The sequence below is a fragment of the Cyprinus carpio genome, unplaced genomic scaffold, assembly GCF_018340385.1.
Source record: "Cyprinus carpio isolate SPL01 unplaced genomic scaffold, ASM1834038v1 S000006795, whole genome shotgun sequence".
NCBI lineage: Eukaryota > Metazoa > Chordata > Actinopteri > Cypriniformes > Cyprinidae > Cyprinus > Cyprinus carpio.
The window spans coordinates 1,097,268-1,114,947 of record NW_024879381.1 but is presented as its reverse complement, the minus strand read 5'-3'; the positions used below and the strand labels follow the sequence as shown (position 1 = coordinate 1,114,947).

Here is a 17,680-nt window from a genome sequence, read left to right as displayed (position 1 = left end):
AAACATAGTGATGGTATTCTGTTTTGAACTTAGTTTTTTTGTATGCTTTTTGCTTTCCAAACATTATGCAGAGAAGCTCACTGTTGTCACATCCAGAAAAGGCATGCAGGACCTACAAGGGCATCACATTTTGTCTTCGCCAAGATGGGCATGTAGTTTGGTTAATGTCAGTAATGTGTGCGGTTTCTCCCCTTGGCTGTATGGAAATGGAGGTGGCCATCAATGTGGCTGCAGAAGAAAGCTAGAGCCAGCACAAAGGACATCAGTGGTTTCTGGGCTCTTGATTACCAGGTCAGGCTGTGTTTGGCTGCATGCAGTATCATTCTGGTGTCTGCCGTCCTCTTGACTTGTCTCTAGGTGCTTTGAGTTCCAGTATCTCAAGGTCAGAGCCTAGCTCACATTCATTTTAATTGCGTGACACTTGCTTCCATGTTCAACAACCGACGGTTATATTGTCAATCATATTCTTTGAGATGCGCTCCAATGTTGGAAGAAAATACCAGTAAGTGTTCTTATTTTGGCCACATGCCAGGAATTGTTTACACGCTTTGGGGATTTTTTGGTCATCTTCCCATATTAGAACTTTTTTGGTAGCCAGTTCTGCGCGCCGAACTAGCTCCCGCATTTTTGATGCGCAGGTCACTGTATGTGTCGCATGTAACAAATGAAGCTTGTTGGACTGGTTGCCTTAGCGTGAGTGAAATAATGTCTCAGGACATGATCAGCAGGATCAGGCAATACAAACCACCAGGAGCCATAGCATACCCAAATCCAAAACTGCGCATCAGGAATGTCACTCACTTTTGCAGGCTGGATTGATTCGCATCGAGCAAGATGTGCATCCGCTTAGGCTTGGTTGGTTTTGACCAGAGAGCCCTCAAAGTTGGAAATTGACTGTGGAAAAGGAACCAAACTGGTAGTGAGGCATTTCATTCGATGTTACTTTGACTAACGCTGCCCACAACAATTAGCCTATGCAACAAATTGCGATGTGATGTTTAGGTGATTTCTTATTCTTTTTAAGTTTTTTGTGAGTGTACTTTGTCCAGTGTCTTTAAAGGTTGTTATTTTCATTTTCTTTATCGGGTCAATGAAATTATGCTTCGCCATTGAAGATCCTTTTTTCACAGAATTCCGTGAAGTGCCTTAACACCTCTTTGTTTAGGCCCCTAGTACGTCTTGTGGCAACATTTTTCCTGATGCCTGTTGGCCAGAAGATATGTGGACAGAGGAGTCCTCCATCCCAGCAATGGGTCCAAAGGGTTAACCTATCAGTGTTGGTATAGTGGCCAAAATGTTCATCACATCAAGCCTGATCTCTCTGCATGCTGGGGTGGTCTAGCTCTGAGTTAAACTTTCCTAACCGGCACTTGCATGCCAATCTGTTTTGCATTCAAAAGTGATTGCTGGGTGCCCGCTCATCTTGTGTTAGGGTCCAGCGGTGAACTGCAAACAAATTTCAGCTAGTTTTTTGGTTACAACTAATTCTTTACTGTTACTGCAACTACACTGCACATATCTGTATATGTTGTTCATACGTACATCTATTCTGCTCTTATATATTAGTTAATTTATATTACTGTAAAACATACTACTTTCTTACTGTATATACTGTCCATACGCACTGTACAGTACAGGTCAAAAGTTTGGAAACCATTACTATTTTTAATGTTTTGAAAGAAGTCTCTTCTGCTCATCAAGCCTAGCATTTATTTGATCAAAAATACAGAAAAAAAAACGTTAATTGTGAAATATTATTACAACTTAAAATAATAGTTTTCTATTAGAATATACTTAAAAAAAAAAAATTATTCCTGTGATGCCAAAGCTGAATTTTTCAGCATCATTACTCCAGCCTTCAGTGTCACATTGTAACATCCAGTCTATCACATGATCATTTAGAAATCATTCTAATTTTCTGATTTATTATGAGTGTTGGAAACCGTTTTGCTGATGTCAAATATATTTGATGAATAAAAGGTTTAAAAAGAACGGCATTTATTAAAAAATTTATATATTTTCGTAATAATATAAATATTCTTTACTATCACTTTTTATCAATTTAACACATTCTTGCGGAATAAAAGTATTGATTTTATTTTTAAAAAGAAAGAAAAAAAAATTACTGACCCCAAATTACTGACCAGTAGTGATATATTATTACAAAATATTTATAATTTAAAAACAGCTTCTTTTTTTTTTTCCTTTTTATTCAAGTATCACGTGTTCTGAAAAAAATTAAGCAGCAGAACTGTTTCCAACTTTGATAATGAATCATCTAATATTAGAATGATTTCGAAAGGATCATGTGATAATGATCCTAAAAATTCAGCTTTGGCATCACAGAAATAAATGATAATTTAAAGTATAATAAATGAAAAATTAATTATTTTAAATTGTTATAATATATCACAATATTATTTTTTTTTTCTGTATTTTTGATCAAATAAATGCAGGCTTGATGAGCAGAAGAAACCTCTTTCAAAAACATTAAAAATAGTAATTGTTTCCAAACTTTTTGACCTGTACTGTTATGTCTAATACTGAACTGCCTGTCTATACAATATCAATACCAACCTTCCTTTGCAGTTTCTTCAACTAATACCACCTTCTCTCTTTCCTTTGTGCTCGTTTATCTTCGTGATATTTGTGAAATGGCTGTGGTAGCCAGTGTTAGCGGTTTGACTAACTGGTTTGTAGGTTCCTGGCTGTGCAAATTGTATGCCTGTATGCCTATTCTGCAATTATACCTTCCCATCTGCCCTCAAGGGTCTTTCCACAGAAAACATGATTAATAAATTCTCCCAACTTATGTCTGTGAAGGGAAAATGTGGGTCCACCACATCCCTCAAATATATGCATACAGCACTTCATGTTTTGCCATTTCATCCAAGTAAACATGGGCGGAAAAAAGAGTATTATCTGTCTCGTTTTTTCATGACGTTGTGTTTCCAAGCAATACCATTATGTCAAATGTGTTAAATCAGAAGGGTGTATTTATTACAGATTACAAAGAAATGACAGGACATCGTATGACAAAAGGTGGTTACATGAAATAAAAACAGTACAAATGGATAACGTCACCTCTACATTCTCATTTTGTGTCAAACTGAATATGTAGCAAAATTAGGTAAAATAGTTCTTATCTTAGTCCAATCTTAAATCCTGGGCGCGAAGCGCGCCAGTGTGTTTCACAAACGCGTCACCGACACTTTCCAACGCACGCTATTGGATGAAGCAACAAATACGTCATGCAGGGCGGACCCGCACGTAGTCTGCTTGCTCTATTCGCCGGGAAAATAACCTGGAAAAAGTTTACCGATATTATAGTAATGGACAAAGTGTGTGAGTGGCAACTATTTTATTTGCTTTGTTGAAAAGCGTAGCGGTTACATATAAAAAAAGGGGGTTATCCCTCACACAGATCGTTTGAAAACACGAAAATATCCCCTCGGCCCACCGACTAGACAGGGTGTTGTCGAGAATGAGAGATCGAATTTCGAGGCGGGGACGTGATTCACCAGAACACGGGTGTTCAGGGAGGGTGTCTCGCTTGTCCGCGGTAGCTCCGACTCGACGCCTCGGTTCATAAGTCACATATAGTCCTCAGCAAGAACCCCCAAACAGTCTCATAATATCGAAGACCAAATTAACAAAACACGAACGAAGGCTTCGACACAGCGCTTAAAAGTGTTTTTTTTTTTTTGTTGTTTTTTTTTACCCAACAGATCTAACGTTATGGCCCTCGCTGTTACTTTCACTTTTGGGTCCGACATTTTGATTTTTGTAAAATCTGCCTTCTCTTTTAAATAAACCCGTCAAACCCTACATTACTTTTTTCCCAAACGTTAGGAGGTGTATGCCTGTTCTTCGTGTGTGGTAAGACTTTATTTGTTATTTTATTTATTTTCTCTTTTAAATTCGCCGGTTAAACCCGTCATTTTGTAGTTCTTATCACTATCATAGTTCATGGCGTCGTTATCACAGATCACCGTCTACGTTCATTTTTACGAGGAAGAATAGAGGAACTTGAGGAACATATTATTTTAATCAGTTCAGCTATTTTAAATGGTGAACAATAGCGCCACTCGTCTTGTTACAGGCCTAGATAACATCAGGCTAGAGAGTTGTGACGTTCGCGAACGAACCGATTCTTTTGAACGGCTCATAAACATGAACGATGTGAGCCGAGTCGCGGCTGGAGGGGAGCCGTTCTTTCTGTCGTTCTTTTTTCCCATGCGTGTTTCACACAGATGCACACAAATGAGCTCCTCCGGGTGCTCCCTCCTCCTCTAGGGGTGGGAGCTATCTCCCATTGTTATATCTCCCACCCCTATGAGCAGGTAGCTGGAACAGTGGAAGCCAGGAATCCAACCGCCCGATGCTGTCATGGAGGTGCAAGCCTACCTGGAGGAGCCCTCTTCTTCCAACACATGAGGATCCCCTCAAGTGGTGGGAGAGTCGAGCCCCTGTTTACCCCAGGCTTAGCAAGCTGATGGCCAAGAAGCTTTGTGTGTTGTGGCGACATCAGTTCCCTCTGAGAGAAATATTCTCGAAAACTGGACAGATAATCTCAGAGAGGAGAAGTCGCCTTAAGCCCAAAAAAGGTCAGAGCTCTTGTCTTCCTTAATGCAAATTTGCCCAAGGACAAAAAAGAGAGCAGAAAAAGCCATTAAGTAAGGAACTGCTTTGTATTTATATAAAATTAATCTCTCTTCCATATAAAACTTTTCCTCTCAAAAACACCAAAAACCTTCCATATTTATACTGTTCTTGTATAGAAATTTTCACTAAAAGCTGTTTTGCACAGACATTCATTGCAGCCCACTTTGTTATTGTTCATTGACTTGAAGGGGCTGATGTCCTATTTGCAAAGTTTACAGTAGTAATAGTATGTAGTATGTAGGCACATTTCCATTTTATTTATTCTAATTTTATCTACTTTAAATATTTTTTGTTTTCTATCAAAATGTTCTTGTGTGATAACAATGTTCTTGTGTGGAAGTGTTTGTAGTAAAAGCTGTTTTGCACAGAAATTTATTGCAGCCGGCTTTGTTTTTGATGTTTATTTGTGAGTAGGTATTGTATGAATAACATAAGTCAACATAGCTTTACACACACACACACACACACACACACAATTTGTACTAAAGGTAAATCCAAAATAGTGATGTCACTGTCTAAGCAGAGGAATTATTGTGCAACCCTATGGAATATAGTCCACACATGACAAATGAGGGTAATAATCAATATTTCAGAATAATTCAAACTCAGATATTGGTGTGTGATATCTGAGTTTTAATTATTTGACTACAAATCTCACCTCATCATTCCTCCCAGTGATTATTTCCAGGATAAACTGAGATGCCCCCAAGCTGGCTTATTAAAACTGACTAAATATTTAAAAAGAGCCAAAAGAGCCGTTCTTTTCAACGGCTCTTTGAAAGGAACGGATCGCGATGATTCGGATCCCCTCAAAGAGCCATAAATCCCATCACTACATCAGGCATACTAGAAATGTCCTTTTATGATCTCCTTATTGACGTCAGAATCAAAGGTTTTGAAGAGTATTTCACGATCTTTATTCTATAAATTAAAATATTTTTGACATCCAATATGAATCTAAGCAGAAATATTATTTCAGATAGCTCAAGAATTAGCCATAGGCCTGCTGTTAACATGAACGTATCTAATATACATGGCATGAAAAGACCTATCTTAAACCTGGGGACAGTTAGACTGTACGTTTAAAGTAAAAACAATTTTTTATTAGGTGGGAAAAAAAAAATCAGTAGGTAATTTTAAAACCTTTTAAGTTGGATATTTATTTATTATTATTTTATGATTAGAGTAAGGCATGCAAGGAAACTATGCTGTAATCACTGCTTGGATAATTAAACACAAATTACACAAAATACACAAAATAGGCATTGTGACATGAATCAGGATGTGGGTTTTATTATATTCATTATGTTGCAGAAGATCTATGAGTGAAAGTGTGAATTGATGTTCTGCTGTTTGTTTGGATGTGACGTACAGCAAGACCAGGTTACAGTTTGTGTAAAAGAGTGCTCCTCTTTATCTCCTCTCAGAGTTACTTTGAAACTGTAATGTCAACTTACATGCATACATACTTAGATTAATGGCTTATAGGTTCAACAAGTATCATTAAATGAATAAATTAATGAATTGTTTTAGTTGTGACAACAACATCAAACTGCAATGGTCCTGTTGTTTTGTCATGCTCCTATTCCATGCATGCATCACAGTTTGATTACAGAGATTCACATTATTTTCATGTTGCATATTTTTGTCCCACTGTTCCAGAAATGATTTGTAATGAACTGTTTGTTTCTTCTTCAGGTGCTTCTGCTGTTGATGCAGACAGAGTGTCAGTGATGGAGGGAGATACAGTGACTTTACACACTGATGTTGAAATGAACCAAAGAGACAGAATGTTTTGGATTTTTGAAAACAGTCGCATAGCTATAATTAATGGAGATAAATATAAGGTCTGTACAGATGATGAGTGTAAAGAGAGATTCAGAGACAGACTGAAGCTGGATCAGACTGGATCTCTGATCATCACAAACACCAGAACCACAGACTCTGGAGAATATAAACTAAAGAACACCACCCGCAACATCGACAATATCTTTAGTGTTACTGTACAAATGTATCAATTTCAAAATTCAAAACCAAAATATCTTATTAAAAAAAATCTATTTAGTGTGTTTTTGTGTTAAATGTAAACTGCAGATACAACTGTGATTGGTGACTGCTCTTCATCGCTAAAAAAAGATTGTTGTTAATAGAAATGTTAAAGCAATGCAAGTGCATCTATCATCAAAACAAAAATTTATAGTGAGTTTTTCTTTTAGTTCATGAGCTGCAGTTGTGTTCTGGTGGAGACGACAGTTTCTCATGAGACCCGTATCTTCTGTTACGATCTGCTTAATTGAGGATTTGATGTAAAATAAGTCTGTGATGAGCAAAAATGGATAAAGGATTTTCAGACTGAAATTCATGGAAAATGTCTAACCACAATGTGTGTGTTTTTTTTTTCCCCTTTCTTTCATTCTTTTTCTTTCTTTTGTTTGTTGTTGTTGATCCTGCAGCAGCTGTTGGTTTGTGTTTCAGGTGTTTCTGCTGCTGAACGAGATGACATGAAGAGAAAGTCGGTGAAGGAGGGAGAATCTGTCACTTTAGACACTCGCGTAATAAAAAACCCAATTGATCTGATGACGTGGTATTTTAATGACTCTCTCATCGCTGAAATCACTGGAGATCAGAGTAAGATCTGTACAGATGATCAGTGTGATGAGAGATTCAGAGACAGACTGAAGCTGGATCAGACTGGATCTCTGACCATCACAAACATCACAAACACAGACTCTGGAGAATATCAACTGAAGATCAGGAGCAGCAGATTCAGCATCATGAGGAGCTTCAGTTTAATTTAGTTCCTTCAAATAAACCTCTTCATTCAGTGCATGTTTCCCTTTTATTTTAGAATACAGTTTTAATATTTTTTAGGTCCGCTAAATGAGAAAGTGGATCGATCTTTAAAAAAATGCCAGATAGCACCATTTATCAGTTAAAATCAAGCAACACTAATGATCCAGGTACAAAAAGTGTAAATATCAGTCAACGATTTTGATAAAATAATCAGTCAAATCTGTCTGTCTTTCTGTCTGTCAAAGGTTTTTCAGATTCAGGATCATTTTCAGTTGCCGCTGTTGTTGTTGTTGTTGTTCTTCTTCTTCTTCTGCTCGTTGCTGCTGTGGTTTTCTACAAACGCAAAGCAATAATGAATTGTGAGTATTATATTAAGTTGATTTAACGAGATTGAAATATGAGGATTGTTGTTTGAAAATATACGTATATTTTGTCTTTATTCAGCAAAGTCAGCAGTGTTTAACTAAGTTTATTGTTGATCAAACAGGCATCAGGAGGCAGCGCGAGCTTGTATAGCGCAGTGATCCGGTAAGATGATGTCTGCAACTGTTCATTTATTATGTTCTGGTGCTTCTGGTTTCTGTTCACGTTAAGTTATTAAGTTGGACAAAACAGATTCTTATGTTGCTTGATATTGCGAACTTGTATTTCTTTTTATAATTTACTATCATAATCATAAACACACAAAACTTGTTCATTTAGTTATTTATAGTACCTGTATTTTCCGGACTATAAGTCGCACTTTTTTTCATAGTTTGGCTGGTCCTGCGACTTATAGTCAGGTGTGACTTATTTATCCAAATTAATTTGACATGAACCAAGAGAAAACATTGCCGTCTACAGCCGCGACAGGGCGCTCTATGCTGCTCAGTGCTCCTGTAGCATACCCCTGAAAACATAGAGCGCCCTCTCGAGGCTGTAGACGGTAATGTTTTCTCTTAGTTCTAAATAAATGCTACTTATAGTCCAGTGCGACTTATGTTTTTTTCCTCGTCATGACGTATTTTGAACTGATGCGACTTATACTTAGGTGTGACTTATAGTCCGAAAAATACAGTAACTAATGAATCGGAAATCTTGCAAATTCACAGTAAATATTATCTTAAAAAACAGAAACTCCTCAATAAACTAAATTTCAAACAACATAAAAACAAAAATCACAACTTTATATCTAGTTTGTAGTATTGTGTGTTTGTGTAACTCGAATATCAATCCTGTTTATTTATTTTACCTTCTGTGAATCTGTGTTTCTTACAGACAGATGATGCTCAAGACACATCCCCTGAACAGACAGACGCTCTAATGCAGATGACTCCTAAAGGGACATCTCATAATGAGACTGAGGCTGCTGATCAGACATAACTGTAACATTATTTCTTATTTTATTGAAAGAGAAAATTAAGAGAAGTTGGGAAATTAGAGAAGAGCATCAGCAGAAATTCTCATTGTTCACAGAAACATGTCACAATATCAAGGTTTCAGTGTAGTATCATTAATGGTGAGTTCAGTTTGGCGTCTTGATGATACTATTTACACACTACTTAACACTACAACATTACTTCAAACTGATGTTTTCAGAGGGATCACTGAGAAATGAAACATTTCACTGAAACTTTGTGTTTTTGTGATTTAGTTAGCAAAGCTTTGTGGTTAAAGAAAGGCAGAAGGTTCAGATTCTGCAAGGATTGATCCATGAGATCTCACAATTATATGCATGATCAAGACTCTGAAACTCAGGAACTGAAACATTAACCCTATAAAGCCTATATGTATATATATATATATATATATATATATATATATATATATATATATATATATATATATATATATATATATATATATAAATGGAACGGTTTATTGACCCTTAAGATGAAAATAAATAAGTCTTTATAGGGTTAATAACTACTGGAGATAGAAGCAGCATTTTTATGTTTTGTTTCAAAACTTACTGACTGCTGAATACTTTTTTTTTTGTTTTTACTAAAATTTAAGCATCTTACAGGTGTTTTAAGTACATACTGATAAAACAATATTTGTTTGTTTTTATTATATATAATTTTTTTATTATATATAGATGTAGATAAACATTGTAAAGTATAACGTTCTGCCTTTTTTGTGTGTAAGGCTTTCAAGGTAAAGCTTCATATTTCACATTATTTTGTAATCTGTTTTTTTTATTTTCTTCATCTGTGTCTCTTTCATTTGAACTATGAAGCTTGTTCAGCTGGGCTGTTTGTACAGTATTATTTCTATCATGTAATTGTGTTTTGTTGGTGTGTTTGTAGAATAATGTCACTTTTTTTTTAAAAAATTTTTTGATGATGATTTGCCTTTTTTTAGATGAAATTCCTATTAAAAAATTATTTGAATAATATATTTTTTGATGATGATGATGATGATGATGTTTAGTCTGTTTTTAGATTAATTTCCTACATTTGCATTATTTGCTTATTTTATAGACTTTTTTTTCTTTGCTTTAACTAGAAATAGCTGAACTAACCCTTTAACATTTAGCATGTTTGAATGAATCAGATATTTTGCGATGTACCATGATGTTCATTGGATGTAGGCATGGGCCGTTAATTAATATTCACTTAATTAATCTTCTTAACTTTGATGCTGCAGGGTTAATTTGTTGTTAATATACTTATTGCTGACTGAGTTCTGTTTTGTCTCTGTTGTTTCTTTCTATGGTTATGTTTGAACTATTAGTATTCTGTTATATGTGTGTGTGGATGTATTTTGTGTTTGTATGCTCTCATGCTGTCTGCTGTTCTTTCACTTTCTTTCTCTTTTTTAAAGGATGGTCTTAAAATAATTAATGTAAATATAAGGAGCCTTTTGCCGAAACTTGATCAACTAAAAGTATGTATTGTCTACAATAAATCTAGTATTATTACAATATCTGAAACATGGGTTGTCTTCCACTATTACTGATAGTGATATTAGTTTAGATAATAACACAGTGTTCAGAGCAGATAGAGGCTCTAGAGGAGGTGGAGTAGCCACATAATGTATCCTTGAGTTTACTGTCACAGGTGATTGTGAATTTATCTCATCTTATTAATGAGTCCACAAGAGTCAATCTTAACTCAAGAACACTTTTGGACTGGATCTTAGTTACTCATCCAGATAGATTTGTAGAATCAGGTTTCAGTGACCACTGCATTATCTATTGTATCTGGAAAATCAACTCCTCATAGACTAAAATTAATACCATTTGTAATGATGCATGGGAATATTTTTCTACTGAGATTTTGAATATTATTAATAAACATGCCCCCCCCCCCCTGAGAGTTATTAAGGTGAAAGGCAATCATTCAAACTTAGGTTAGTGGGGAACTGATTACTCTATTTAAACAGAGAGATAGGGCCTGGAAGAAGTACCATCTTACATCAGATATAGTTGACCGGGAGTCTTACAAGCGCTTAAGAAATACCTGTACAACTCAAACTAGGAACACTAAATCAAATAATTTTAATAAGCCTAGACAATTCTGGAAGCATATGAGCAATTTATTAGGTAAGCCTGATAGTGCATCAATTAATATATCAATCAGTAATGTATTATCAAATGATCCTATTGTTATAGCTAATGCCTTTAGTCAGCATTTCTCATTAACACCTCAAGTACAATTTCCTTCTCACTCAGTTATGTCTCCTCCAATCCAACTTGCTCCTCCAATCCAAAAAAATTCTCAATTATTACTTCCAATTCTTGATTATAGTGATATGTAACAAAATACCACAGCTACCAATCTTCACCCCCTTAATTTTGTATATAACAGTCTGTGCAGGTTTATTCTTCATTGTCCCTTTAGAACTCACCACTGCCTTATGTATCACCAATTGTCCTAGCTTACTCCATTCTCTAGACGTCATTTTCATTGGTTATTGTTTATTTTCAAATGTATTCACTTCAGTTAATTCTGATTATTTGAAACAATATTTAATCCCATTCAGCTCCTCGTCTAGTTTATGCCACGGAGATCAAATATTTTTTTGCTGTCCCTATAATTAATAAAGAAATTGGCAAATATCCATTTAATATATAAAGCACCCTTTGATTTGGAATAATTGGCCTGTTTCTATTCAATCTTCAACTTCACTCCATATGTTTAAAAATGCTCTTGTACATCACTTACAGAATATTTGTATTTGTTTTTTTGTTTTTTATTTTAGTGGAATGTCATTGTTACATTGTTGAATAATTATTGTAACATGATGCATACTGTTGTGGGGTTAGACAGCCCTCGTGTTGTCTTGTGTGTGTGTGTGTGTGTGTGTGGGTGAATGACTGTGTTGTCTTGTTTTTGTACTGATTGTATTGTATTGATGTATTTACTGCACTGTTGTAGCTGTCACTTGTGAATATATTTATGAATATTGAGGACCCCCTTGTAAACGAGATGATTCATCTCAAGGAGCTTATCCTCTTAATAAAAATTGTCAATAATTTTTAACATTTAGCATATCTGAATTAATCAGATATTTTTGGACGTATCATGATGTATATGCTGTGTAGACTTAGCAGACTTGTGTAAATTAATAAGTGCTATTGAGATGACTTTGAATGTGTCCACCAGTTTTTTTTTTTAACACGTTTTTCTTAATACACAGCACATCAAATTAGATCATAGATGGCCTACTAATGCAACAATCTTTTTTTTTTCCTGAAGGCATTTTCTGATCTGTTCTGTTTATTTCAGCAGAGGAGCTTGGACAATATAATGATGATGAGTCACTAATATGGATGTGTTATTCTGATCTGTTGCTAAAATGTATCTGTTTTTATTACTTCGTTAAACATGAAATATCAGTGGTGTCAGTGATTTGATTTTTTTATTATTATTTCATTGTTATTATTAATATTAATTTTGCTTAACTAATGTAAGAGCCTCTTAAAACCTTGGTAAAAGGGTAGAGCTGTTATTGTTTTTATAGGTAAAGTCTTATTTTGTAGGTAAAGTTTTAGACACTAGATGGCACCACTTCTGAATTTTCAGGGCTTTTTTTTTTCTGGATTGAGCAAACCAGTCTGTCTCCGATCAGATCACAGACGTAAATGCCTCAATTTTGACAAAAGTTAATTAGGCTACCTTTGCATTTTGAACAGCAGCAGCACTGTTATTCTATTGACAAAGTAGAGTTTGTTAGTAGTGTTGATTAAAACTTAAATGAAGAATCATTGAACATCTGTTTGATACCAAAAATATTACAGTAGTATAGATGTACTGTACATAGACTACATTTATTCTTAAGATGAATTCCAGTAATTGACAGACAAAACCAGGATGTGTTCTTTCAAGAACAGTTCTTCTCTAAAAAATGCTGGGTTATTTCAACCCAACTTTAGGTCAAATATGGACTAACACAACCGTTGGGTTACATTTTTACATTAAATTTTTAACCCAAAAGTTGGGTTAGTCCAACTTTGACCCAAAGTTGGGCTGAAATGACCCAGACTCCAGGTAAAACTGCTTCACTCTCAACAAAAAACAAACAAAACCAACGGCACTACCCTGAAAACCAAACAAACGTGCTAAGTTATTATCTTGTTTCACATTCCACACTGTTTATCATGATAAAAGTTCAGCGACTTACAGATGCTGAAACAAAAACAGCATAACAGGACTGCCTACTTTTGAGTTCAATTTGGAGTGAGAATTCCCATTGAAGGCCTGTGCAAAACACCATCCAGATAATTTGTCATTTAGTTCAATATTGGAAATGTTAACCTCTCACCCCTCATTTGTTTCTTCACTAGAAGTATAAATGTAGGCCTATGCAAAACACCATCCAGATAATTTGTCATTTAGGGTATACAGTGGGTACGGAAAGTATTCAGACCCTCTTAAATTTTTCACTCTTTGTTATATTACAGCCATTTGCTAAAATCATTTATGTTTCAGTTTTTTTTCCTTATTAGTGTACACACAGCACCCCATATTGACAGAAAACACAGAATTGTTGACATTTTTGCAGATTAATTAAAAAAGAAAAACTGAAATATCACATGGTCCTAAGTATTCAGACCCTTTGCTGTGACACTCATACATTTAACTCAGGTGCTGTCCATTTCTTCTGATCATCCTTGAGATGGTTCTACACCTTCATTTGAGTCCAGCTGTGTTTGATTATACTGATTGGACTTGATTAGGAAAGCCACACACCTGTCTATATAAGACCTTACAGCTCACAGTGCATGTCAGAGTAAATGAGAATCATGAGGTCAAAGGAACTGCCTTGAAGAGCTCAGAGACAGAATTGTGGCAAGGAACAGATCTGGCCAAGGTTGCAAAAAAAATTCTGCTGCAGTTAAGGTTCCTAAGAGCACAGTGGCCTCCATAATCCTTAAATGGAATACGTTTGGGACGACCAAATCCCTTCCTAGAGCTGGCTGTCCGGCCAAACTGAGCTATCGGGGGAGAACAAGCCTGGGTGAGAGAGGTAAAGAAGAACCCAAAGATCACTGTGGCTGAGCTCCAGAGATGCAATCGGGAGATGGGAGAAAGTTGTAGAAAGTCAACCATCACTGCAGCCCTCCACCAGTCAGGGCTTTATGGCAGAGTGGCCCGACGGAAGCCTCTCCTCAGTGCAAGACATATGAAAAAACACCTGAAGGACTCCAAGATGGTGAGAAATAAGATTCTCTGGTCTGATGAGACCAAGATAGAACTTTTTGGCCTTAATTCTAAGCGGTATGTGTGGAAAAACCAGGCACTGCTCATCACCTGTCCAATACAGTCCCAACAGTGAAGCATGGTGGTGGCAGCATCATGCTGTGGGGGTGTTTTTCAGCTGCAGGGACAGGACGACTGGTTGCAATCGAGGGAAAGATGAATGCGGCCAAGTACTGGGATATCCTGGACGAAAACCTTCTCCAGAGTGCTCAGGACCTCAGACTGGGTCAAAAGTTCACCTTCCAACAAGACAATGACCCTAAGCACACAGCTAAAATAACGAAGGAGTGGCTTCACAACAACTCTGTGACTGTTCTTGAATGGCCCAGCCAGAGCCCAGACTTAAACCCAATTGAGCATCTCTGGAGAGACCTGAAAATGGCTGTCCACCAACGTTTACCATCCAACCTGACAGAACTGGAGAGGATCTGCAAGGAGGAATGGCAGAGGATCCCCAAATCCAGGTGTGAAAAAGTTGTTGCATCTTTCCCAAAAAGACTCATGGCTGTATTAGATCAAAAGTGTGCTTCTACTAAATACTGAGCAAAGGGTGATATTTCAGTTTTTTCTTTTTTAATAAATGTGCAAAAATGTCAACAATTCTGTGTTTTTCTGTCAATATGGGGTGCTGTGTGTACAATAATGAGGAAAAAATTAACTTAAATGATTTTAGCAAATGGCTGCAATATAACAAAGAGTGAAAAATTTAATGGGGTCTGAATACTTTCCGTACCCACTGTATCTTTTTATCAACAGGTACTTCAAGATCTGATTGGTAAATATTAGCAAAAGTTTTGTTCACTGATAAAAATATGACTGCTGCTATCAGATGACTCCAACCATTAGGCAACAACACCTTTTCACAAAGTCTCAGTACCAGCAGCAATTGTGGGGGAAGTGAATGTACACCCAGGTGAAAAACAAGTGCACTTACTAAAAATTATCCTCGGGACACCATGAATATGAACTAAAATGCACTTATAAATATCTAGATCAGCTCTCAGTTTTGTTCCAAGTTCACTTTCTTCACCAGTACAGTAATTTCACTTTTCAACATTTTGCTTCTACAAATATCCATAACAATCTAAATTACCAAAAATCATCAAACATCAACACCAATCCAAATCATAAAAAATTTTAAAAAATTTTTTTTTTTAATATTTTATAATATGCCTTTATTTCAATAGGACAGTAAGTGGACAAGATTTTTTTTTTGGTGTTTTATGCCTTTATTTCAATAGGACAATAAGTGGACAGGAAGTGAAGTAGGAGAGAGATAGAGGGACAGGATCAGGAAAGGTCTCCAAGCCGGGCCTCAAACTCAGGAAGCTCAACATTAGCTACATGGTCTAACAACACATTTCTGTGTCCTCATTTTTAACCTAATTCACAGTTTACCAATGGTCTTGTGTAATTATTAATTACATGCTGTTATGGTCATTAAGACAGAATTTCAGTTGTGTTGAGCACACCCCTAACGTATTCCAATCTCAGCAAAATTTGGTTTGTTTCCATTTCTCATGAAGGAAGTTGACTGGGCGGGTGAGAGCAGAAGATTTCAAAAGTCCAAAAATAAGGGCCACCCTGAGCAGCAAAAAAAAAAACTTTTATTTAAATTCCGAACCGATTATATTTAGTCTACAAAGTGTGCAAATAGCCCTTCCTTTATAACGGCTCGCGCTCACGCTGGTGGGTCGGAGATTTTCACTAAAGTCGACGGAGCGGAAGCGTGCTCTAGAAATCCATCGTCGTGCATCGAGGAATCCATCTCTGTGCACCTCTGCCCCTCCTCCAAACACCTAAATACAACCAAAAACCTCCCGTCAAGGCCCTGCCATTTGACCGCACACGTCACGGACAAAGCGTACGCTGCCTCAGGAGAAGCAATTTCAGCTCTGCACACGATGGCAGTGCTCCAAGTTTTTCACAGGCACAGCTTCTGAAATCCCTGGACGAGGGCGGGGCGGATCCCGAGGCATTTAAAGATCTACGCACAGCAATGGATTTGGTGCTCAAGCCACAAAGAAGACGGCCCAGGCAATCGGACGGAGAATGGGCTACATGGTCGTGCGCCACCGGCACCTGTGGCTGACTCTCACCGAGCTGAAGGATGCGGACAGGAGGGCGCTGCTCAACGCTCCTGTATCTCCATCTGGCCTATTTGGAGATGCAGTCGAGGCTATTGCAGAGCATTTCTCGGAGGCACAGAAATGCTCTAGGGTGATGAGTCACTTCCTGCCATGCCGGGCGGCAGCACAGCCTCCTGCGCGCAGTAGATCCTCATCTGTTTCCAACCGGCCATCGAAGCGACCCCCCTCTGCTTCCACTTCATCAGCACCAGATCTGGAGCCGCTTGTTCGCGCCAAAACTCCGTGGCAGAGGACACCGAAGGAAAGGCATCACGGCTTCAAGAAAGGCGGGAACCGTCCCGGGGGAGCTCCTCCGTCGGATCAAAAACCTCGTTCCTGACGGGAGGCCGCAGAGGAGGAGAGTGCTGAGCGGTGGGCCTGCTGCAAAGCGTCTGAGACGTTCTTACGAAGTCCCCTTGGCGATTACAGGCCACTACGAGAATGTCTGTGTTGTGTATGTTCAAAATGCAATAAAGTCTGTGACAACCTTACAAAAAGAGCATTTTTCTCCTCCTCCAATGACAACGGCGTTACAAGCAGCCGTGAAACCCTCAATAGAATCGGGCTCGCAGCTTCCCCGTGTATCTGGCAAGGCTCACGCCCCGGTGTCAGCTGTCAGACCTCCGCAGCCGTGGCTTGCTCTCGACATCTCGCACACACGCACGTGCGTGTCACTCAAACATTCAACAGGAGGCTCGCGCACCCCGTTGATCAGCGAGGCACGACCCTCTATAACACACAGCGCTCCCACGCGTCCCATGAGCTTTCTGAATACGACCCGGGTACACAGCAGTGTCGTTCAGAATCCAGAGGGCGAGGAGCGCCGCCCTCTTTGTCTTTTTGCGAGCGCAGGGCAATCCATTCCGGGCATATCGGTTTGGTTGCAGAATGTCATAGAGAATGGCTATATGCTTCAGTTTTGGCGCAGACCCCCCTGGTTCAATGGCGAGGTCATGTCAAGAGTTCTGGCTCACAACGAACTGGTTCTGAGGCAGGAAATTCTCAATCTCCTCCCAAATCGTGCGATAGAAGTGGTCCCGCCAAGTGAGAGAGAGAGCGGGTTTTACAGCCGGTACTTTGTCGTTCCCAAGAAAGGTGGTCCAATATTAGACCTGAGACCCATCAACCGTGCGTTGTACAAACGCCCTTTCAAAATGACAACGCTAAAGCAGATACTAGTGCAGATTCGACCAGGAGATTGGTTTGTTTCGGTGGACCTGAAAGATGCATATTTTCATATCCAGATCGCCCCTCGTCACAGGCGCTTTCTGAGATTTGCGTTTGAAGGCATAGCGTATCAGTTCATGGTGTTGCTGTTCGGGCTAGGACTAGCGCCACATACGTTTACGAAATGTGTGGATGCAGCACTTTCCCCTCTGAGACTGAGCGGAATGCGCATACTGAATT

General features: G+C 38.0%; 1 protein-coding gene across 1 annotated transcript in view; it reads left to right on the top strand.

The window, feature by feature from the left end:
• Positions 1-17,680, top strand: part of LOC109069099 — a 171,015-nt gene that overhangs the window by 74,667 nt on the left and 78,668 nt on the right. The window contains exon 4 of the mRNA XM_042756095.1: positions 7,704-7,817. Within this exon, the coding sequence (XP_042612029.1) occupies positions 7,704-7,817 (114 nt within the window). The remainder of the gene's footprint in view (positions 1-7,703; positions 7,818-17,680) is intronic.